General features: G+C 43.1%; 1 protein-coding gene across 5 annotated transcripts in view; it reads left to right on the forward strand.

Annotated features, from left to right (window-relative positions):
- The first annotated feature begins 1,284 nt into the window (after window positions 1-1,284).
- Window positions 1,285-16,047, forward strand: part of LOC128619073 (cadherin-like protein 26) — a 34,717-nt gene continuing 19,954 nt past the window's right edge. For all 5 annotated transcript variants that reach the window (XR_008387872.1, XM_053642941.1, XM_053642942.1 and 2 more), the window contains exons 1-7: window positions 1,285-1,379; window positions 3,821-3,883; window positions 4,713-4,808; window positions 5,621-5,776; window positions 5,983-6,130; window positions 11,484-11,653; window positions 12,898-13,026. Coding sequence is in view for 4 of the 5 variants with exons in the window: in XM_053642941.1 (XP_053498916.1) it covers window positions 1,305-1,379; window positions 3,821-3,883; window positions 4,713-4,808; window positions 5,621-5,776; window positions 5,983-6,130; window positions 11,484-11,653; window positions 12,898-13,026 (837 nt within the window). In the remaining variant the exon portion in view is untranslated. The remainder of the gene's footprint in view (window positions 1,380-3,820; window positions 3,884-4,712; window positions 4,809-5,620; window positions 5,777-5,982; window positions 6,131-11,483; window positions 11,654-12,897; window positions 13,027-16,047) is intronic.

The raw sequence follows: 16,047 nt of genomic DNA on the forward strand, positions 1-16,047 counted from the left end.
ACGGTCGCTGACACTGACAACCAATTTATGGAGTCTGTTGACATGAACAACCAAGTTCTCCTCATGCCTGAAACCGATGTCACGACCAACCAAGTTATGCTCACATCTGAGTCTGTTGCCACCACCAACCAAGTTCTCCTCATGCCTGAAACCGATGTCACGACCAACCAGGTTCTGCTCATGCCTGTAACTGATGTCACGACCAACCAGATTGTGTTCACGCCTGAAACCGACATCACGACCAACCAGGTTCTCCTTATGCTTGAAGCCAACGTCACATCCAACCAGGTTCTGCTCATGCCCGAATCTGCTGACACAGACAACCAAGTTCTGATCATGCCCGAGTCTGCTGACATAGACAGCCAAGTTCTGATCACGCCCGAGTCTGCTGACACGGACAACCAAGTTCTGATCATGCCCGAGTCTGCTGACACGGACAACCAAGTTCTTCTCATGCCTGAAACTGACGTCACGACCAACCAAGATATGCTCATTCCCAAGTCTGCTGACGTGGACAAGCAAGTTCTGATCATGCCTGAGTCTGCTCACACACTCAACCAATATCTGATCACCCCCAAGTCGGGGAAGAATGACACTCAACTTCTCAGTGTGGCTGAGGACGACCCTCAGCTATGCTGCTCAGCCGAGGACATCGCTCCACCTCCCTGCTCTGCTGAGGATGTCGCTCCGCCTCCCTGCTTCACTGAGGATGTCATTCCACTCCAAGTCGGCGGGGGGGGGGTCTTCTGTCATATCACAGCAAAGCAGTGACTACATTTCCCATCCTGCACTGCAGCCTACAAACATAAGAGACTGTTTGAACCCAATGACTTTGCGAAGTATTGAGTTTTATCACCATACCAGGCGTTTGTACCCTGTTCCTCATTTTGATTCATGTTCTTTGATCTTGCTTCTTGTTCCTCGTTCTCGATTCTTGTCCTGCCTAGCTCATGCCTGTTTACTAGATTTGTTTATAGATTGCAAGGAAATCTATACTTGATATAGTAAAACTGAATTCAGCACTAATTTAAATCAGTATTGCACCTGAGTTGATAGGTAAATATGAAAAGTAAATAAGGTAAATAATAAACACAGCTGTAGATTCACGCCATTTATTATTTTGCTTAGCGGACTGAATTACAGTGCAGAATGCACAGTAGAGAAAACAGCAGGTGTCTTGCATACTACTCATACATTAACACATCTGCATAAACATGGCCACACCTACACCAGTGTCCTTGAGATTATTTACCAACGCAATACACACACACACACACACACACACACACACACACACACCCGGTATGTTGAACAGTAGGACGGCTTATCATACAATCTTCAGGATGGGGAGGACAATCTTTCTTCTTCTTTTTCTTCTGGTGATGAGTATAAACATTCCTGTTTAATATGCAAAATGCACTTTTTTAGATTAAAAGGGATGTTTTAGAGCAATGCCTCTCAAGTTTTTTTTTGTTGTTTTTTTTTTACAGGACTCAGATTTTATGGGTTGAGTCTTTTGTCTCAAAATGTTTTTGCTTTGAGAGGTTTTCTGCTCTCAGAAGCTACTAATTTGCTCTTTAAAACTTACTGAAGTGTCTTAATGCTGTGCAAGGAAATTTATACTTGACATAGTATGGGCCATGCTTAAGTTTACTTTTATGAGTTTTTTCTGTGATTTTTTAAAAGTTGAATGCATTAAGGGTCAGTCATCAAATAGTTAACTCAATTTTAACACGTGATTAAAAGTGAATTTGGAACTAAATTGACATCAGGCTTGAGCCCAAGTTCATGAGGTGGCTATGATGTAGCAGCTACGGATTCACACGATTCGAAGTAAACATGAAACATCCAGCGTGTTACTGCAGCCAGGTCTCACTCTTGCAAATTCATAACAATTTCAGTCACAGGAATTAGAACTAAACCCACCCAAATGTGCTGCACTTGTTCAAATCCATAGTTTTTGTTTGTTTGTTTGTTTTTCTCCACAAGATCAGGTTTGTACAATAGTTCTCTAAAATAGAAAAGGTGACAAAATAGTAATAATGCCAGGTGTGATATCAGGTCTGACAGAAACTTAACTTTAGGTATTTTTTCGCACATGGCACTTTGTGATTGCTCAAATGTTTTCACGTGCCTGACAACATTGTTGTGGTAATGGTCCGGTTTCAAAATCTATCTGGTATCGGTGAGAACTTGGGAAGTCCACTGGCAAATAAGAATGGTCTTTTTAAGCGTAAGCCTTTTATTGTACAACCGCAATTCCAAAAAAGTTGGGATAGTATGGAGAAAAAAAAAAAGCATTTCACCCTGTACTATATTGAAAACACATTATTAACACACTATTTAATGTTTTACTTTGTGAATTTAATTTATTTTTTTTAATTAAATTTATTTAAAATCTGACGACTGCAACACACACAAAGAAGCTGGGACAGTCGACGGTTTACTGCTGTGTAACATCAACTTTTCTTTTAATAACACTTAAGTGTTTGGACACTGAGTGAAGACACCAGGTGGTTAAGTTTAGCAAACGGAATTTTACCCCATTCATCCATTATGCATTTCTTCAGCTGTGCAACTGTACAGGGTCTTTGGTGCCTCATTTTGCGCTTCATAATACGCCACACATTCTCAATCGGAGACAGATCGGGACTGCAGCAGGCCATGCTAGCACCCACACTCTCATGCGCTTGTAATCCGGGCAGAATGCGGTTTGGCGTTGTCCTGCTCTGGATGGCAGCATATGTTGCTCCAAAATGTGTACATATCTTTCTGCATTAATGCTGCCCTCACAGATGTGCAAGTTACCCATGCCATGGACACTGACACGCCCCCATACCATGACAGACGCTGGCTTTTGGACCTGACGCTGATAACTGCTTGGATGATCCTTTACCTCTTTGGCTCGGAAAACACGATGGCTGTTTTGTCCAAATACTAAATAATAATATTTTTTCTCGTTTCATTTATTGTATCAGATCTTTATCGGAGACACTATTTTTTTGTTCAGTCCGCAAACTTTCTATGGGATCCAGGTCAGGGCTTTGTGCTGGCCACTCCAATGGTTTCACGTTATCATCTTTAAGTCGTTTTGTTACAACATTGGACGTATGTTTAGGGTCATCGTCCTGCCTGAAGACACATTTGCGGCCAAGTTTTAACTTTCTGGCTGATGCATTGAGGTTTTGCTTCAGTATTTCCAGATAATCCTCCTTCCTTATGATGCCATTTATTTTCTAAAGTGCACCAGTCCCTTTTCCAGGAAAACACCAAACAACACGATACTGCAACCCCCTATGCTTCAAAGTTGGCACCGTGTTATTTTGCCTCAAGCTTTTTTCTCTGTGCATACCTCTAACCATTGTGGCAGTAAAACTTTCTTTCATCCACATTTTTTTTTTCTTCTAAAATGTTGGCTGAGTTGCTCAGATTTTCCCATTGTATCAAAGGCAAAATAGTCCTGTCTCTTCAGAAACTTCTAGAAGTTTTTACATTAATTTTTGAAATCTTCTAAACTGTTTAACAAGAGAATCAACTTGGTGCATATAAACTTTTGACCAACTGGAATTCTGATATAGTGAATTAAAGCTGATATAAATCTGTCCCTAATCGTGTGTTTTAAAATTAGCTCTGATTTCAACTAAGTATATGTCCTTTGACTTGCTAAAAGAAATCGTTGTGAAAAATTAAGATTAAATCACTTTAGCCTAGGTGTATGTGTACTTTTTGCCTCAACTGTAACTAGCAGATTCAGTTTTAGAAGTGAACACTTCTGCAAAGCTCTTTATCTGTCTTTGTTCATTTTGATGTTTATTTTCAGCCGTGGGCCGAGACGTCACGTGGCAAGCTGATGAGCCAAGAGGAGAAAAAAGAAGGGACAAGTGTATGTATTTACAAAAGAACTTTATTTCATAAAGATCTTTTTTTATCAAGCTATGAATGGATTTATTCATAAATTATTCACGGGAGCATTTACGCAAGAAAGTTTACACTTGTGTAAATACATGGATCGATCAGCTTGAAAGCATATAATGTCTGACTGAGTGATTTACTTTCGAGTTGAAATTGCTTATTTATTTTAATTGCATATATTGATTGAAGTAAAATTTTGTGAAACTCAGTTGTTTCATACTAAACACTTGACAGAAAGCAGTCCAAAACAAATCTATAAATTCTGACAAATAAAACTCCCCACTTAATTAGGACAAAAAAAAAATGCTACCCAATAAAACTAAATTTACTAAAGTGTTAACAGTTAGTGTGTGTGACTGTGGAAGTCAATGCGCTGCAGTGGCTGAGCCATATTACTGGAAGATTTAACACATGATCACTTATGAGATGTCTGAAAATGTCTTTCAATGTTTAGTCGTCATTCTGACATGTTCAACTCAGTTACCTTTGCCTTTTATGGAGCTTTATGGCCTTCACGAAATATAAATCAGCTGTGTGAATGCTCTTGGAAATTTAGAGCTGATTGGCATTTATCAACATACGCATGAGAGTAGGAAGAAAATCTGCCTTACCGAAACTTGTTTAAGAAATTTTTGTTTGTTGTAGCCTAAGAAAACATTTACATGCAATTTAATTAAAAGATTGATAAATAAGGTTATGCTTAGACTCACAAATGATGATGAAATCGGATGAGTCGAATTGAAATGAAATTCATTCTACCTTGACTAAGTGTTATTAAACCAATTAACATTCTTTCTAAGGAACGTGTGCTCGTTCGATCCAAGAGGAGATGGGTGCTGACTACGATTGAGCTGGAGGAGGAGAGTGTCGGACCTTTTCCTCTAAAAATCACAGAGGTACCCCATTACAATCATTGGGGAACAAACTCCAGTGTCTTCAGTTTGCGACACTACTGGAACTTTAAATGGGATCGGGTTCTATGGTCAGAAGAAACCAAAATAGAGCTTTTTGGTAATAAACACCAGAGATGGTTTTGGTGCACACAGAGGTAGCCATATGGAAAAGTACCTCATGCCCACGGTTAAATATGGTGATGGATCTTTAATGTTTTAATGCTGTTTTTCTGCCAGAGGACCTGGACATTTTGTTAGGATACATGACATCATGGACTTTAAGTGAAAAACCTGCCAGAAAGCTTAAAATAGACCGTGGTTGGATCTTCCAGCAGGGCAATGATCCAAAACATACATCAAAATCAACACAAAAATGGTTTACTGACCACAAAATCAAGGTCCTGCCATGACCATCCCAGTCCCCTGACCTGAACCCCATAGAAAACCTGTGTGATGAACTGAAGAGGAGAGTCCACCAGCGTGGACCTCGAAATGTGAAGGATCTGGAGAGATTCTGTATGGAGGAATGGTCTCAGATCCCTCACCATGTATTCTCCAACCTCATCAGGCATTATAGGAGAAGACTCAGAGCTGTTATCTAGAGCTGTTTTTTTTAACAAAAGATCAAAAGATTAAACAATAAAGACAAATTTTTCACCGCCTTCTTTGCTCATATTTACCAAGGGTGCCAATATTAGTGGAGGGCACTGTATATGAAAGCCAATGAAATTGTCCTTGCTCCTCAGACTTTCTACACAATGTAAGATTAATTGGATTAACTGATCAAATCTTTCCTTTCACTCTTTTGGTCCCAGTTGTTCAACGACAAGCAACATGGACATTCCGTCAGGTTCAGCATAAGTGGCCATGGGGTGACAAAAGACCCAAAGGGTGTATTAGGCATCGATGAACGAACTGGTGAAGTCTTCATGTACAAGCCAATAGACCGAGAAACATATCCCATTTTCCATGTGAGTCCTTGTTTTAGGAGTGTTGCTAATTTTTTAATACATTTTTTGTCTATATATGTATTTCCAAGATTTACATTCTGTGTGTATTAATTAGGAAGCTAATGAAGATGAGCCATTTGAGTTTTCTACTGTTTATTTCAGGAAAAAACCCTAAATATGTTCAATTGAAATTGCCATATGTGTCTCATTACATGGTTTATAACTAGGTGGAGTTCAATGTGCGTGATGCAAAAACTAATCAAACCCTTGATTTGACATTGTCCTTCGACGTGGTCATACAGGATAAGAATGATAATCCTCCTGTGTTCAACCATAAAGTTTTCAGTTTACAAGTTCCAGAGAACCAAAATGAAGGTGAGGATTGTCCACATTTCTGTTTGTCTGCATGTTGAACATTTATTTTGAATAAAGAGGTATTCTTCCCAAAAGATATGTACGCAGAAATGAAGTCTGTTTTTCAAGACTGAGTTTGTCACCTGACCATCTCCTATTGTGCAGAAAATTATTATTTTTATTTATTATAACCTTTTTTGATTTTTGGTTCTCAAACTATTTTGTTGCAAGTGACCCTTTCTAATGTATATTAAATCCATGTTAATACTACTCTAATGATATTAAAATTACACTTAAATGTACTACAATTTGACATACTTATATATATATATATATATATATATATATATATATATATATATATATATATATATATATATATATATAAAACATATATACTGTTACACCACGGCCAGCAGAGGGCACTGTGGCACGGCTCCTGATGAGTCACGTGACTTTGTTTTGGTTCGCTCGCTTCCTGCTTGAGCATTTAGTTAAGTGACTTTAATTTGCCCCAGGTGTCCATGTTTTGGTTTGATTATGTTTTCTACTTAAACCCCTCGGTTACTGAGCAATACGCTCAGTATTATCGTTTGGATAAGTGATGAAGTTTGTATTGTTTGTTTCCATGCCTCGATTCATGCTCTCGTTTTATGCCACGATTCCAGTTTCTCGTTTTCCGGTGAAGACCGCGTTTTCTTTGGTTCTCAGTTACGTGTTTAATAAAGATTTCGACCTGCACCATGCATCCACCTCCAGTCCCGTTTCGTAACAGAATACTCAGCCAATAATGCGGAACCAGCAGGTCGCCATAAGCGCCGCCAAAGCGGCCAAGTTTGAGGCGTGGCACCGTACGTTCGAGGAACAGAGCAAACAACTCACCGAGGAAATTGCTCAGCTCCACCGCCTTCTAAAGCCGCTGCAGCAAGCCGGGCTACGCGCCATGTCGCCCCCCCGCGCCATTTACCCGTCCCCGCTGCCGGAGAACTACGCCGTGCAATGCAGCCAGCAAAGCTACCCGAACTCCTGGGGCTTCCCACTGCAGGGGAGTTATACAACGCCATGCAGACAGCAAAGCTACCCGAACTGCTGGGGCTTCCCACTGCAGGGGAATTGCACCATGCTGCCCAGTCCGGAGGTGAAGGCTGGCCCAGAACTTTTTTTGGCGGGGGCAACGACGACAGCAAAGCTCCCGCCTGAGGTCAACATGGCAACCTCAGAGCTACAGCTTGAGGCTTACGGGGAGATCTTGGCTGTGGAGCTCCTGCACGCTGAAGATGCCGTCCCGCTGCCCTGCCTGGCCGAGGAGGCCGTCCCGCTGCCCTGCCTGGCCGAGGAGGCCGTCCCGCTGCCCTGCACAAACGAGGAGGCCGTCCCGTTGTCCAGCCCAGTTGAGGAGGCCGTCCCTCTGCCCTGCACAGCCGAGGAGGCAGTCCCGTTGTCCAGCCCAGTTGAGTAGGTCGTTCCGCTGCCCTGCCCAGCCGAGGCAGCTACCCTGAGCTCCAGTGCCGCTAGGGGCGGCGCCCAGCATTTCAGTGCTGCCGGGGGCAGCGCCCAGAATTCCAGAGCCGCCGGGGGTGCCTTGACTTTCAACCCCGGTGGGGGTGTTGCTCCGCCCATCTGTTGCCCGACAGAGGCTGCCTTGTTTTCCGTGGCAGCGAGAGACAGCTCACACAGGGGCCATACTTCCTACAGAAAGACCGGTGATCTCTGAGGAAATTAGGAGAAGGACAAGGGGAAGCAGAGCTGGACTTAAACGCCAGGAGTGAAAAAAAATGGTACAAACTGTTCATTCCATCCATTATTATGGGGAATGTGAGATCTCTCTCCAATAAGATGGAAGAGCTAACGGTGCTAACCAGGCTGCAGAGGGAGTACCGGGAGTGTAGCATTATGTGCTTCACGGAGACATGGTTGAACGATCTCAGTACGGATTCACGGGTTACACTGGACAGATTTCAACTTGTGAGAGCGGACAGGAAAACAAAGGAGAGCGGCAAGAGGAAGGGTGGGGGAAATAGCAATGTTTGTGAATGAGAAATCGTGTAACCCTGGGCATATCAGGGTTAAAGAGCAGCGGTGCACTAAGGATATTGAGTTGTTAGCAGTTAGCATGCGGCCTTATTACCTGCCGAGGGAGGTCTCGCACGTCATTGCGATAACTGTCTACACCCACCCCCCCTCGGCTGATGCTACAGCAGCATGTGAGCTACTTCACACTGTTGTGTCACAGCTGCAGACATCGCATCCACAGTCCCTCCTTCTCATCTCCAGGGACTTTAATGATGCTTCCCTGTCCTCAAGTCTCCCCACCTTCACACAGTATGTTAAATGCCACACTAGGGGCAATAAAACATTGGATCTGCTGTATGCAAACACAAAAGATGCATACAGGTCTTCACCCCTTCCCCCGCTTGGCTGCTCAGATCACAACCTGGACCATCTGCTGTCTGTCTACAAGATACTTTTGGTGAATAAACGACCTCCAATCACAAGGTATGTGAGAAAATAGTCTGAGGAGACCAGTGAGGCACTAAGAGACTGTTTTGGGTCTACAGACTGGGAAATGCTCTGTAGTTCACACCGAGAGGACATTGACAGTCTCACTCACTGTGTAAAGGATTACATTAATTTCTGTGTGGAGAACACCATGCCTAAGAAGAAGGTTCGGTGTTTTTCCAACAACAAACCCTGAGTTACTACAGAGCTCAAAGCTCTGTTAAAGGAAAAAAGAGACTGTTCAGATTGGGGACAAAGATGAGCTGAGGAGAGTTCAAAAACAGCTCAGAGAAGAGAAAAGGAAAGGAAAAGACAGCTACAGAAAAAAGTTGGAGGAGCGCCTTCAACAGAACAACATGGGGCAGGTCTGGAAAACAATTTCAGGTCAGAGCAAAGACAATGGGAGGGGGCTTGTATCCGGCAAAAGAATTAAATCTGTTTTTTAATAGATTTGATTCGGCTCCATCTCCTCCCCCCCTCCCATCAGACCTCAGACCTGTCAGCGACTCAACCTTTCCCTCTTGGGCCATTAGGCACCCCCTCCTCCACCCCCAGGGCTCCTGGAATATCGGCATCATCCAACTCACACCTCAGAGCTTCTGAGATCTCAGCATTACACAGCTCACACCTCTCCACTGCTCACCATCCCTCACTCGAGGAGGTTTCACACCCCTCCCCCATACCACTCATCAGGGATCGCCAATAACTCCCCCTCTGCAGTCTCTCTCTGTCACTCAATCAGGTGAAGAAGGAGCTAAAGAAGACCAAGGCAAGAAAAGCCCCAGGCCCGGATGGAATCAGCTCCAGACTGCTTAAAGACTGTGCAGATCAGCTCAGTGAGGTCATTCTGTACATCTTTAATCTGATCCTGAGACTAGTGCGAGTTCCAGTACTGTGGAAGACTTCCTGTGTGGTTCCAGTATCCAAAATTGTGCATCCGAGTGAGCCAAACCATTTCAGACTGGTGGCCTTAACTTCACACCTGATGAAGTCCATGGAGAGAATTGTATTGCGACAGCTGTGGACCCTAGTGAGCTCAGAGCTAGACCCCCTACATTTTGCTTACCGACCAGGCATGGGGTTTGAGGACTCCACTATTTATCTGATGCACAGATCACTTTTACACCTGGAGAATACTGGGAGCATTGTGAGGATCATGTTTTTTTTATTTTTCCAGTCCTTTCAACACAATTCAGCCATCACTACTTAGGGGGAAGCTTTTGGGAGCTGGAGTTGACCACCACCTGGCTGCATGGATCACCAACTATCTCACTGACAGACCACAGTATGTGAGGCTCCAGGACTGTATGTCTGATGTGGTGGTTAGCAGCACGGGAACATCACAGGGTACAGTGACTGCTCCATTTCTCTTCACCCTGTACACAGCGGACTTCAGGCATAACACTAACAGCTGCCACATGCAGAAGTTCTCTGATGATACGGTCATTGTTGGACAAGTATCAGAGGAGACCGATCAGGAATTCCGGGAGGTCATCGCTGACTTTGTAAACTGGTGTGAATTATACCACCTCTGCCTCAACACCAGCAAGACAAAGGAGATGGTAGTCGACCTCCGCAGGAGGTCAACCTGGTCTACACCAGTGAGCATCCAGGGTATTGACATTGAGAGGGTGGAGACATATAAATTCCTGGGTGTTCACCTCAACAATAAACTGGACTGGTTCACAAACACAGATGTCCTGTACAAAAAGGGCCAAAGTCATCTCCACCTGTTGAGACTGAGGTCTTTTGGTGTGTGCAGGACCCTGCTTAAAACTTTCTATGACACTGTGGTAGCATCTGCTATCTTATATGCAGTACTTTCCTGAGGAGTTGGGAGCACAGAGAGGGACAGGAAACGTCTCAACAAACTGGTTAAGAGGGCTAGCTCTGTCCTGGTCTACCCTCTGGACAGCATAGAGGTGGTGGGGGAGATGAGGATGTTAGCTAAGATGGCGTCTATCATGAGCAATTCCTCTCACCCCCTGTATGAGATACTGGGGTCCCTGAGCAGCTCCTTCAGCAGCAGACTGCTGCACCCTCAGTGCAAGAAAGAGCGCTACTGCAGGTCCTTCATCCCTACAGCAGTCAGACTCTTTAATGCAACAACAACATAATGTAGCACTGCTAGGTGTTTTTTTTTTACATCATCAACCCACACATTATTATTTGTTGCTCACCCCTATATTGTTAACTGTGCAATAATCCATTTATCCATTCATGTATGTAAACAAGGTGCTACACATCTGTATATATTCAAATTTGTATTCATCTGTACATACATTGAGGTGTCCATAGTGTACATATTACCATTGTTATTATTTTTTTTACTACTCTAATTCTTATTTTTCTATTCCTGTTGTATATATATATATAGATACTTTATTTCAATTCTATCCTATTTAACGTGTGTTCTTTCCTATGTATTTTTTGTGTAATAGAGCTGCTGTAACGAGGGAATTGCCCCAGTGTGGGATCAATAAATGTTATCTTATCTTAATTATCTTGTTGATATGTGGATTAAACCCATTAGATTAAACTGATCACCAACTTGATGTGCAAGCTACATCAAGTTTCTAATATAACCAAACCTTAAATAGGGAAATTGAGTAAGTTGTCACATATTGGCATGATGTGTTTTTAGACACAGCTGTCATTGGTTGTAGTCTGTTGTAGACATGATGTCATATCTCGCTCTACTGAAATTTTTGGGACATGCAGAATTTGACAAATGAATTCAGGATATACGCAGCCTCCATCTTGCACATACATCATTACCAGCCAATCGAAACCTGGCCTAAATCTACAGTTACTATGTGAATATCAACACTGCTCAATTTCAGCATCAAATTGCTGTCCATTCTCACTGCATTAGGTGACCTTCCTTTAACTCTGCAAGCAAGTGACAAAGATGAGGATGGCAATGACAACTCCCGCATATCCATGAGGATAGTGTCTCAGGTCCCAGCTTTGCCACAAATCTCCCTGAAATCCATCGGAGGCAAGATCACAAAACTGGTCTTCACCGGATGCTTTGATTATGATGTGAGTATGACCACGTACACAGCTAAAGCGATCATCTCAATACAAACAGTATCAGTGCATCATAACTCTATTACTCATACATTACATTCCTTATTGTTTTTACGCCCAGAATATTGTGGTGATTTGCTTAATCGAGTAAAAATAGGCAGACTGAAACATGTTAAAAAGTGAGCTTCACTGCACTGACTAACTGTTTAATTTGGAACTGATATCAGAATCTTTTTTTTGATTGTTACATAAGGACTAAGGACTCTAGGACCATTAGGGTGCATGCTGTTATAGGAAAATATAATCAATGTTGGGGTGTAATTGTTGATATGGTGAAGTCTTGGATGGAGTCCCCAGTCTCAGTGCTTTGTTAATCATTTGCCATTGAAGTCCATGTGTAACAATTCCACTATCTATATCAGTATCTATGTAGTACTCCAAATATTTGTATCTGTATTCGAAATTGAAGTGTAAGTGGGTATGGTCTAGACTGGATTTTTTAATATGAACCCTAATCTACCCCTAGAAACATTAGAAAACACTTAAACAGGGCTGCAGGAAAAAGAAATCATTTTTCATTAGCAAAATATAACAAATAGAAATTTGCAGAACATAACTTCTTAACTTTTACAGTTCTATCTGATATGTTTTTCAAAACATTTCAAAACAGCAGGGATCTGTTGTTTACATTTGGCAACTATTGTCATCTAATATTTTAACCGATATACTTTGTTTTTGGGTTTGTTACGTTATAATGAGATCAGAAACATTTGCTAGACATGCTATCAGCTGGTACATCTACTGTGAAGCTGGTACACAGTGGGATATTTTAATATTAAGATTTTCACTTAATAACAATACACAACATTCTTTAATATTAATGAAAAACACACACGAACAAACAAGTTCACATTTGTACAAGCAAAAAAAGATATTGTATCTGTTTCGTGCATTTCATGGCAGTTTGCAAAGAAATATGGCAAAATTTATTTTGCAGCTCAGTAAAGCTGGGCTACTTGAGCAAACCCCTGTTTGTATATAGCCACCTATTCCTATCTGTATTTGTATGTGTTTAGAACACATTATCTGTTTAATCCAAAATAATGTATTCATATTTAGTTACATCCCTACCCCATACCCCATGTAAGTTGTTACTATAGAAACTATGACGTGAAAACGAGCATGTTAATATAACCCTGTGATTGTTCTATTGTACAGTACTATTATCAGCCCTACTGTTATCTTACATGATTTAGAAAGCAAGGACTTACACAATGATTGTTGAAGCACGAGATCATGGAACGCCTTCACTTTCATCCACTGCGACTGTTATTATCAGCATCACTGACTCCAACACTCATGCACCTGTGTTCACTGCACCGAAGGTAAGGATATGCAAATTTGCCATACAACGCAATACACCATTAGTTCTGTGCGACTACCACGAACTGGTCTTACATTTACCCAAATTTTTAATGCCATATTACATTCATGTACAAAAGGCCACAAGGAATGAAATAAGTCAGGTGAGGCTTAGTAAGGTGTTTTGGAGCTACAACAAGTCACCGAACAGATTCAGCGTGCCTTGGCAAGGATCCTACAAGGCCTTGGATCTGTATAGGAGTGATGAACAGTGTTCCCTTTCAAAGGGAACTCCACATTGCATTTAGCATAACACTATGGGAGTGCCCTTGTGTGCGACCGGCAACTGAAGCTTGTGTAAAATCATGCCTATTTATAGGCCTGCGGTGATCAGGTGATGTGGCAATTAAACACATCGTGTGATATATACAGTGCATCCGGAAAGTAGTCACAGTGCTTCACATTTTCCACATTTTGTTATGTTACAGCCTTATTCCAAAATGGATTAAATTAATTATTTTCCTCAAAATTCTACAAATAATACCCCATAATGACAACATGAAAGAAGTTTGTTTGAAATTTTAGCAAATTTATTAAAAATAATAAATTTTGTGAACTCGACACAGTGAACTGTGATTTGGTGAATTGGACACAGACAAAATATCAGGCTTCTGGGGGAAAGCCATGCATAAGCCATATTTATAACCCCACGATGTTGGATTATTCGGCCATCGTGGGGAATGAACGACATGGCTATTTAGATATGCTGAAGGAGCAGGAGACGCTTGCAAGCTACCTCTCTCCATCAACGGCAGGTAATTTAGGGGGGCCGGCTTTGCCATCCAAGCCACTGTGTAAGACCACTGTGGCATTGGTGGGCAAGGCCTATGCAGTAGTAGTCTTGCTTGTGGGTCAGTGCAGACAATAACAGTGTTACAGGCCTACCAAGCAGACCCGCTGAGTGAGTTCGACATATGGCGGCATTCAGCCAGTTTCTTCCCTGTTGTGTCGAGTTCACCTGGGCATCCACGAGTGGAGCCCAGGCCAGCGCTAGAGCGAGAGAGATACAGAAGGTGAGTATGGCAGCCTGCCAACCCCCGCAGACAGCCAGGGGAACCGGGCGGCCATAGTCGCGGCCTGCTACTAGGCTTGATCTGAGAATGGTTATAAAGGCCAAGCAAACAAAAAAGAGCAGTCCTGAGGGGCTGTGGAGGGACGTATCAGGGGACATGAGGTTGTTAGGGCAGTTAGCCCCCAGTGCTACTGTAGGGCCTCCCCTAGCCAAGGCTGTCCCAAGTTTTCAGTGTTTTCTGGTCAGCGAGCTGTCACAGGGCAACGAAAATCTGATGCTTTTCCTCCAATGGAATGTGGAATAGTTAACGTCACTAAAATACCATCTGGCAGCATGTAAACTACTGCCAAATGTGTTTCCATGGGTTCTGTCTACCATAGAAAAAGGTTGCCAGGTCCAGTTCAGAGCTTGACCCCCCTGGTTCAGAGGTGTGCTCACCACAGTAGTCAGCACAGACCAGAGCCCAACGTTAGTGCAGGGAGTAAGATCCCTCTTGGACAAAGGGGCCATAGAACATGTACCCCGTTCCCTGAGGGAAGGAGGTTTTTACAGCCGTTATTTCCTGGTCCACAAAAAAATAGAGGAGTATGCGGCCAATTTTAGATCTGCGTCATCTGAACTGTACTCTTCGGACATACAGGTTCAAGATGCTGATGCCCAAACTTATCGTTCCACAGATTCAGTTCGAGGACTGGTTTGTGACGATAGATCTAAAAGGTGCATATTTACACATAGCCAAGATCAATTTCTTCTCTTCGTGCTAGCTTTATCCCCTCGCACCTTCACAAAGTGCATAGATGTCATTCAGGCTCTATTGTGACTCCAGGGCATCTGTGTACTAAACTACCTGGATGACTGGTTAATTCTAGCACGATCCAGGGAACTGGCAGTTCAACATCGAGCTGTTGTTCTCACCCATATGAAGAGGTTGGGGCTCAGGTTGAACCTCAGAAAAGTATGCTTTCTCCAGTGCAGTGGACAACTTTTCTAGGGGTTATAAGGATTCTACTACGATGATGGAATTTTGTATCCCCAACATGCGTTGGTTAAATCCTATCAACATTGAGTAAGATGAAGCTGGTTCTTGGCATCCCCTCCAGTCACTATGGGAGACTATTGGAGCTTATGGCTGCAGCAGCCAACGTCAATTGAGAGCTCACCATGTGTTTAAAGACAACACAGCGGTGGTCTCATATATTGACCACCAGGGAGGATTATGTCCACTCCCCCTGTTCAGGCAGGCGCAACTCATTATTCTTCTCTGGGCAGAGGGAAAGAGTTGGCAGTGAGTGCAACATACATTCTGGGCAACTGGACTGTGGGGGCAGACATCTTGTTGAGGCAGGGGCTGAGGCCCAGGGATTGGTGGCTCCATCCACAAGTGGTGGAGTACATATGGCAGAGGTTTGGCCAAGCGGGACTGCATGTGTTCGCCTCCAAGGAGACAACACACTGTGGTTTGCCCTCACTCCTCCCGCACAATTAGGACTGGATGCCATGGTGCACCTGTGGCCAAGGTCACATCTCTACGCTTTTCACCTGATCGCTCTGCTCCCACAAGTTCTAGCGAGAATTCGCCAAGACAGTCTATGTCTGCTGCTAGTAGTACCTTATGGGCCAGCTCGAATATGGTTCTCAGAGACAATATCCCTGTTAGATTGCACTCCTTTGGGAGTTTCCCATCCGCAGGGATCTACTGTCTCAAGCTGGAGGGCTGATTTATCACCCTCGGCCGGAACTATGGAAACTGTGGGTCTGGCCCCTGAGGGGCACCAGCTCATAGATTCTGATCTCACAACTGAGGTTGTAGAGACCATGTTGAACACTAGAGCACCATCCACGAGGAAATTGTATGTGCTCAAGTAGTGGCTTTTTGTCTTGTGGTGTGAGGAACACCAGCTAGAGCCAGTGAACTGCACAACAGCTACAGTCCTCGAGTTCTTACAAGGACGTTTCTCAATGGGGTGGGCTC

The sequence above is a fragment of the Ictalurus furcatus genome, chromosome 15, assembly GCF_023375685.1.
Source record: "Ictalurus furcatus strain D&B chromosome 15, Billie_1.0, whole genome shotgun sequence".
In the NCBI taxonomy this organism is placed as follows: Eukaryota; Metazoa; Chordata; class Actinopteri; order Siluriformes; family Ictaluridae; genus Ictalurus; species Ictalurus furcatus.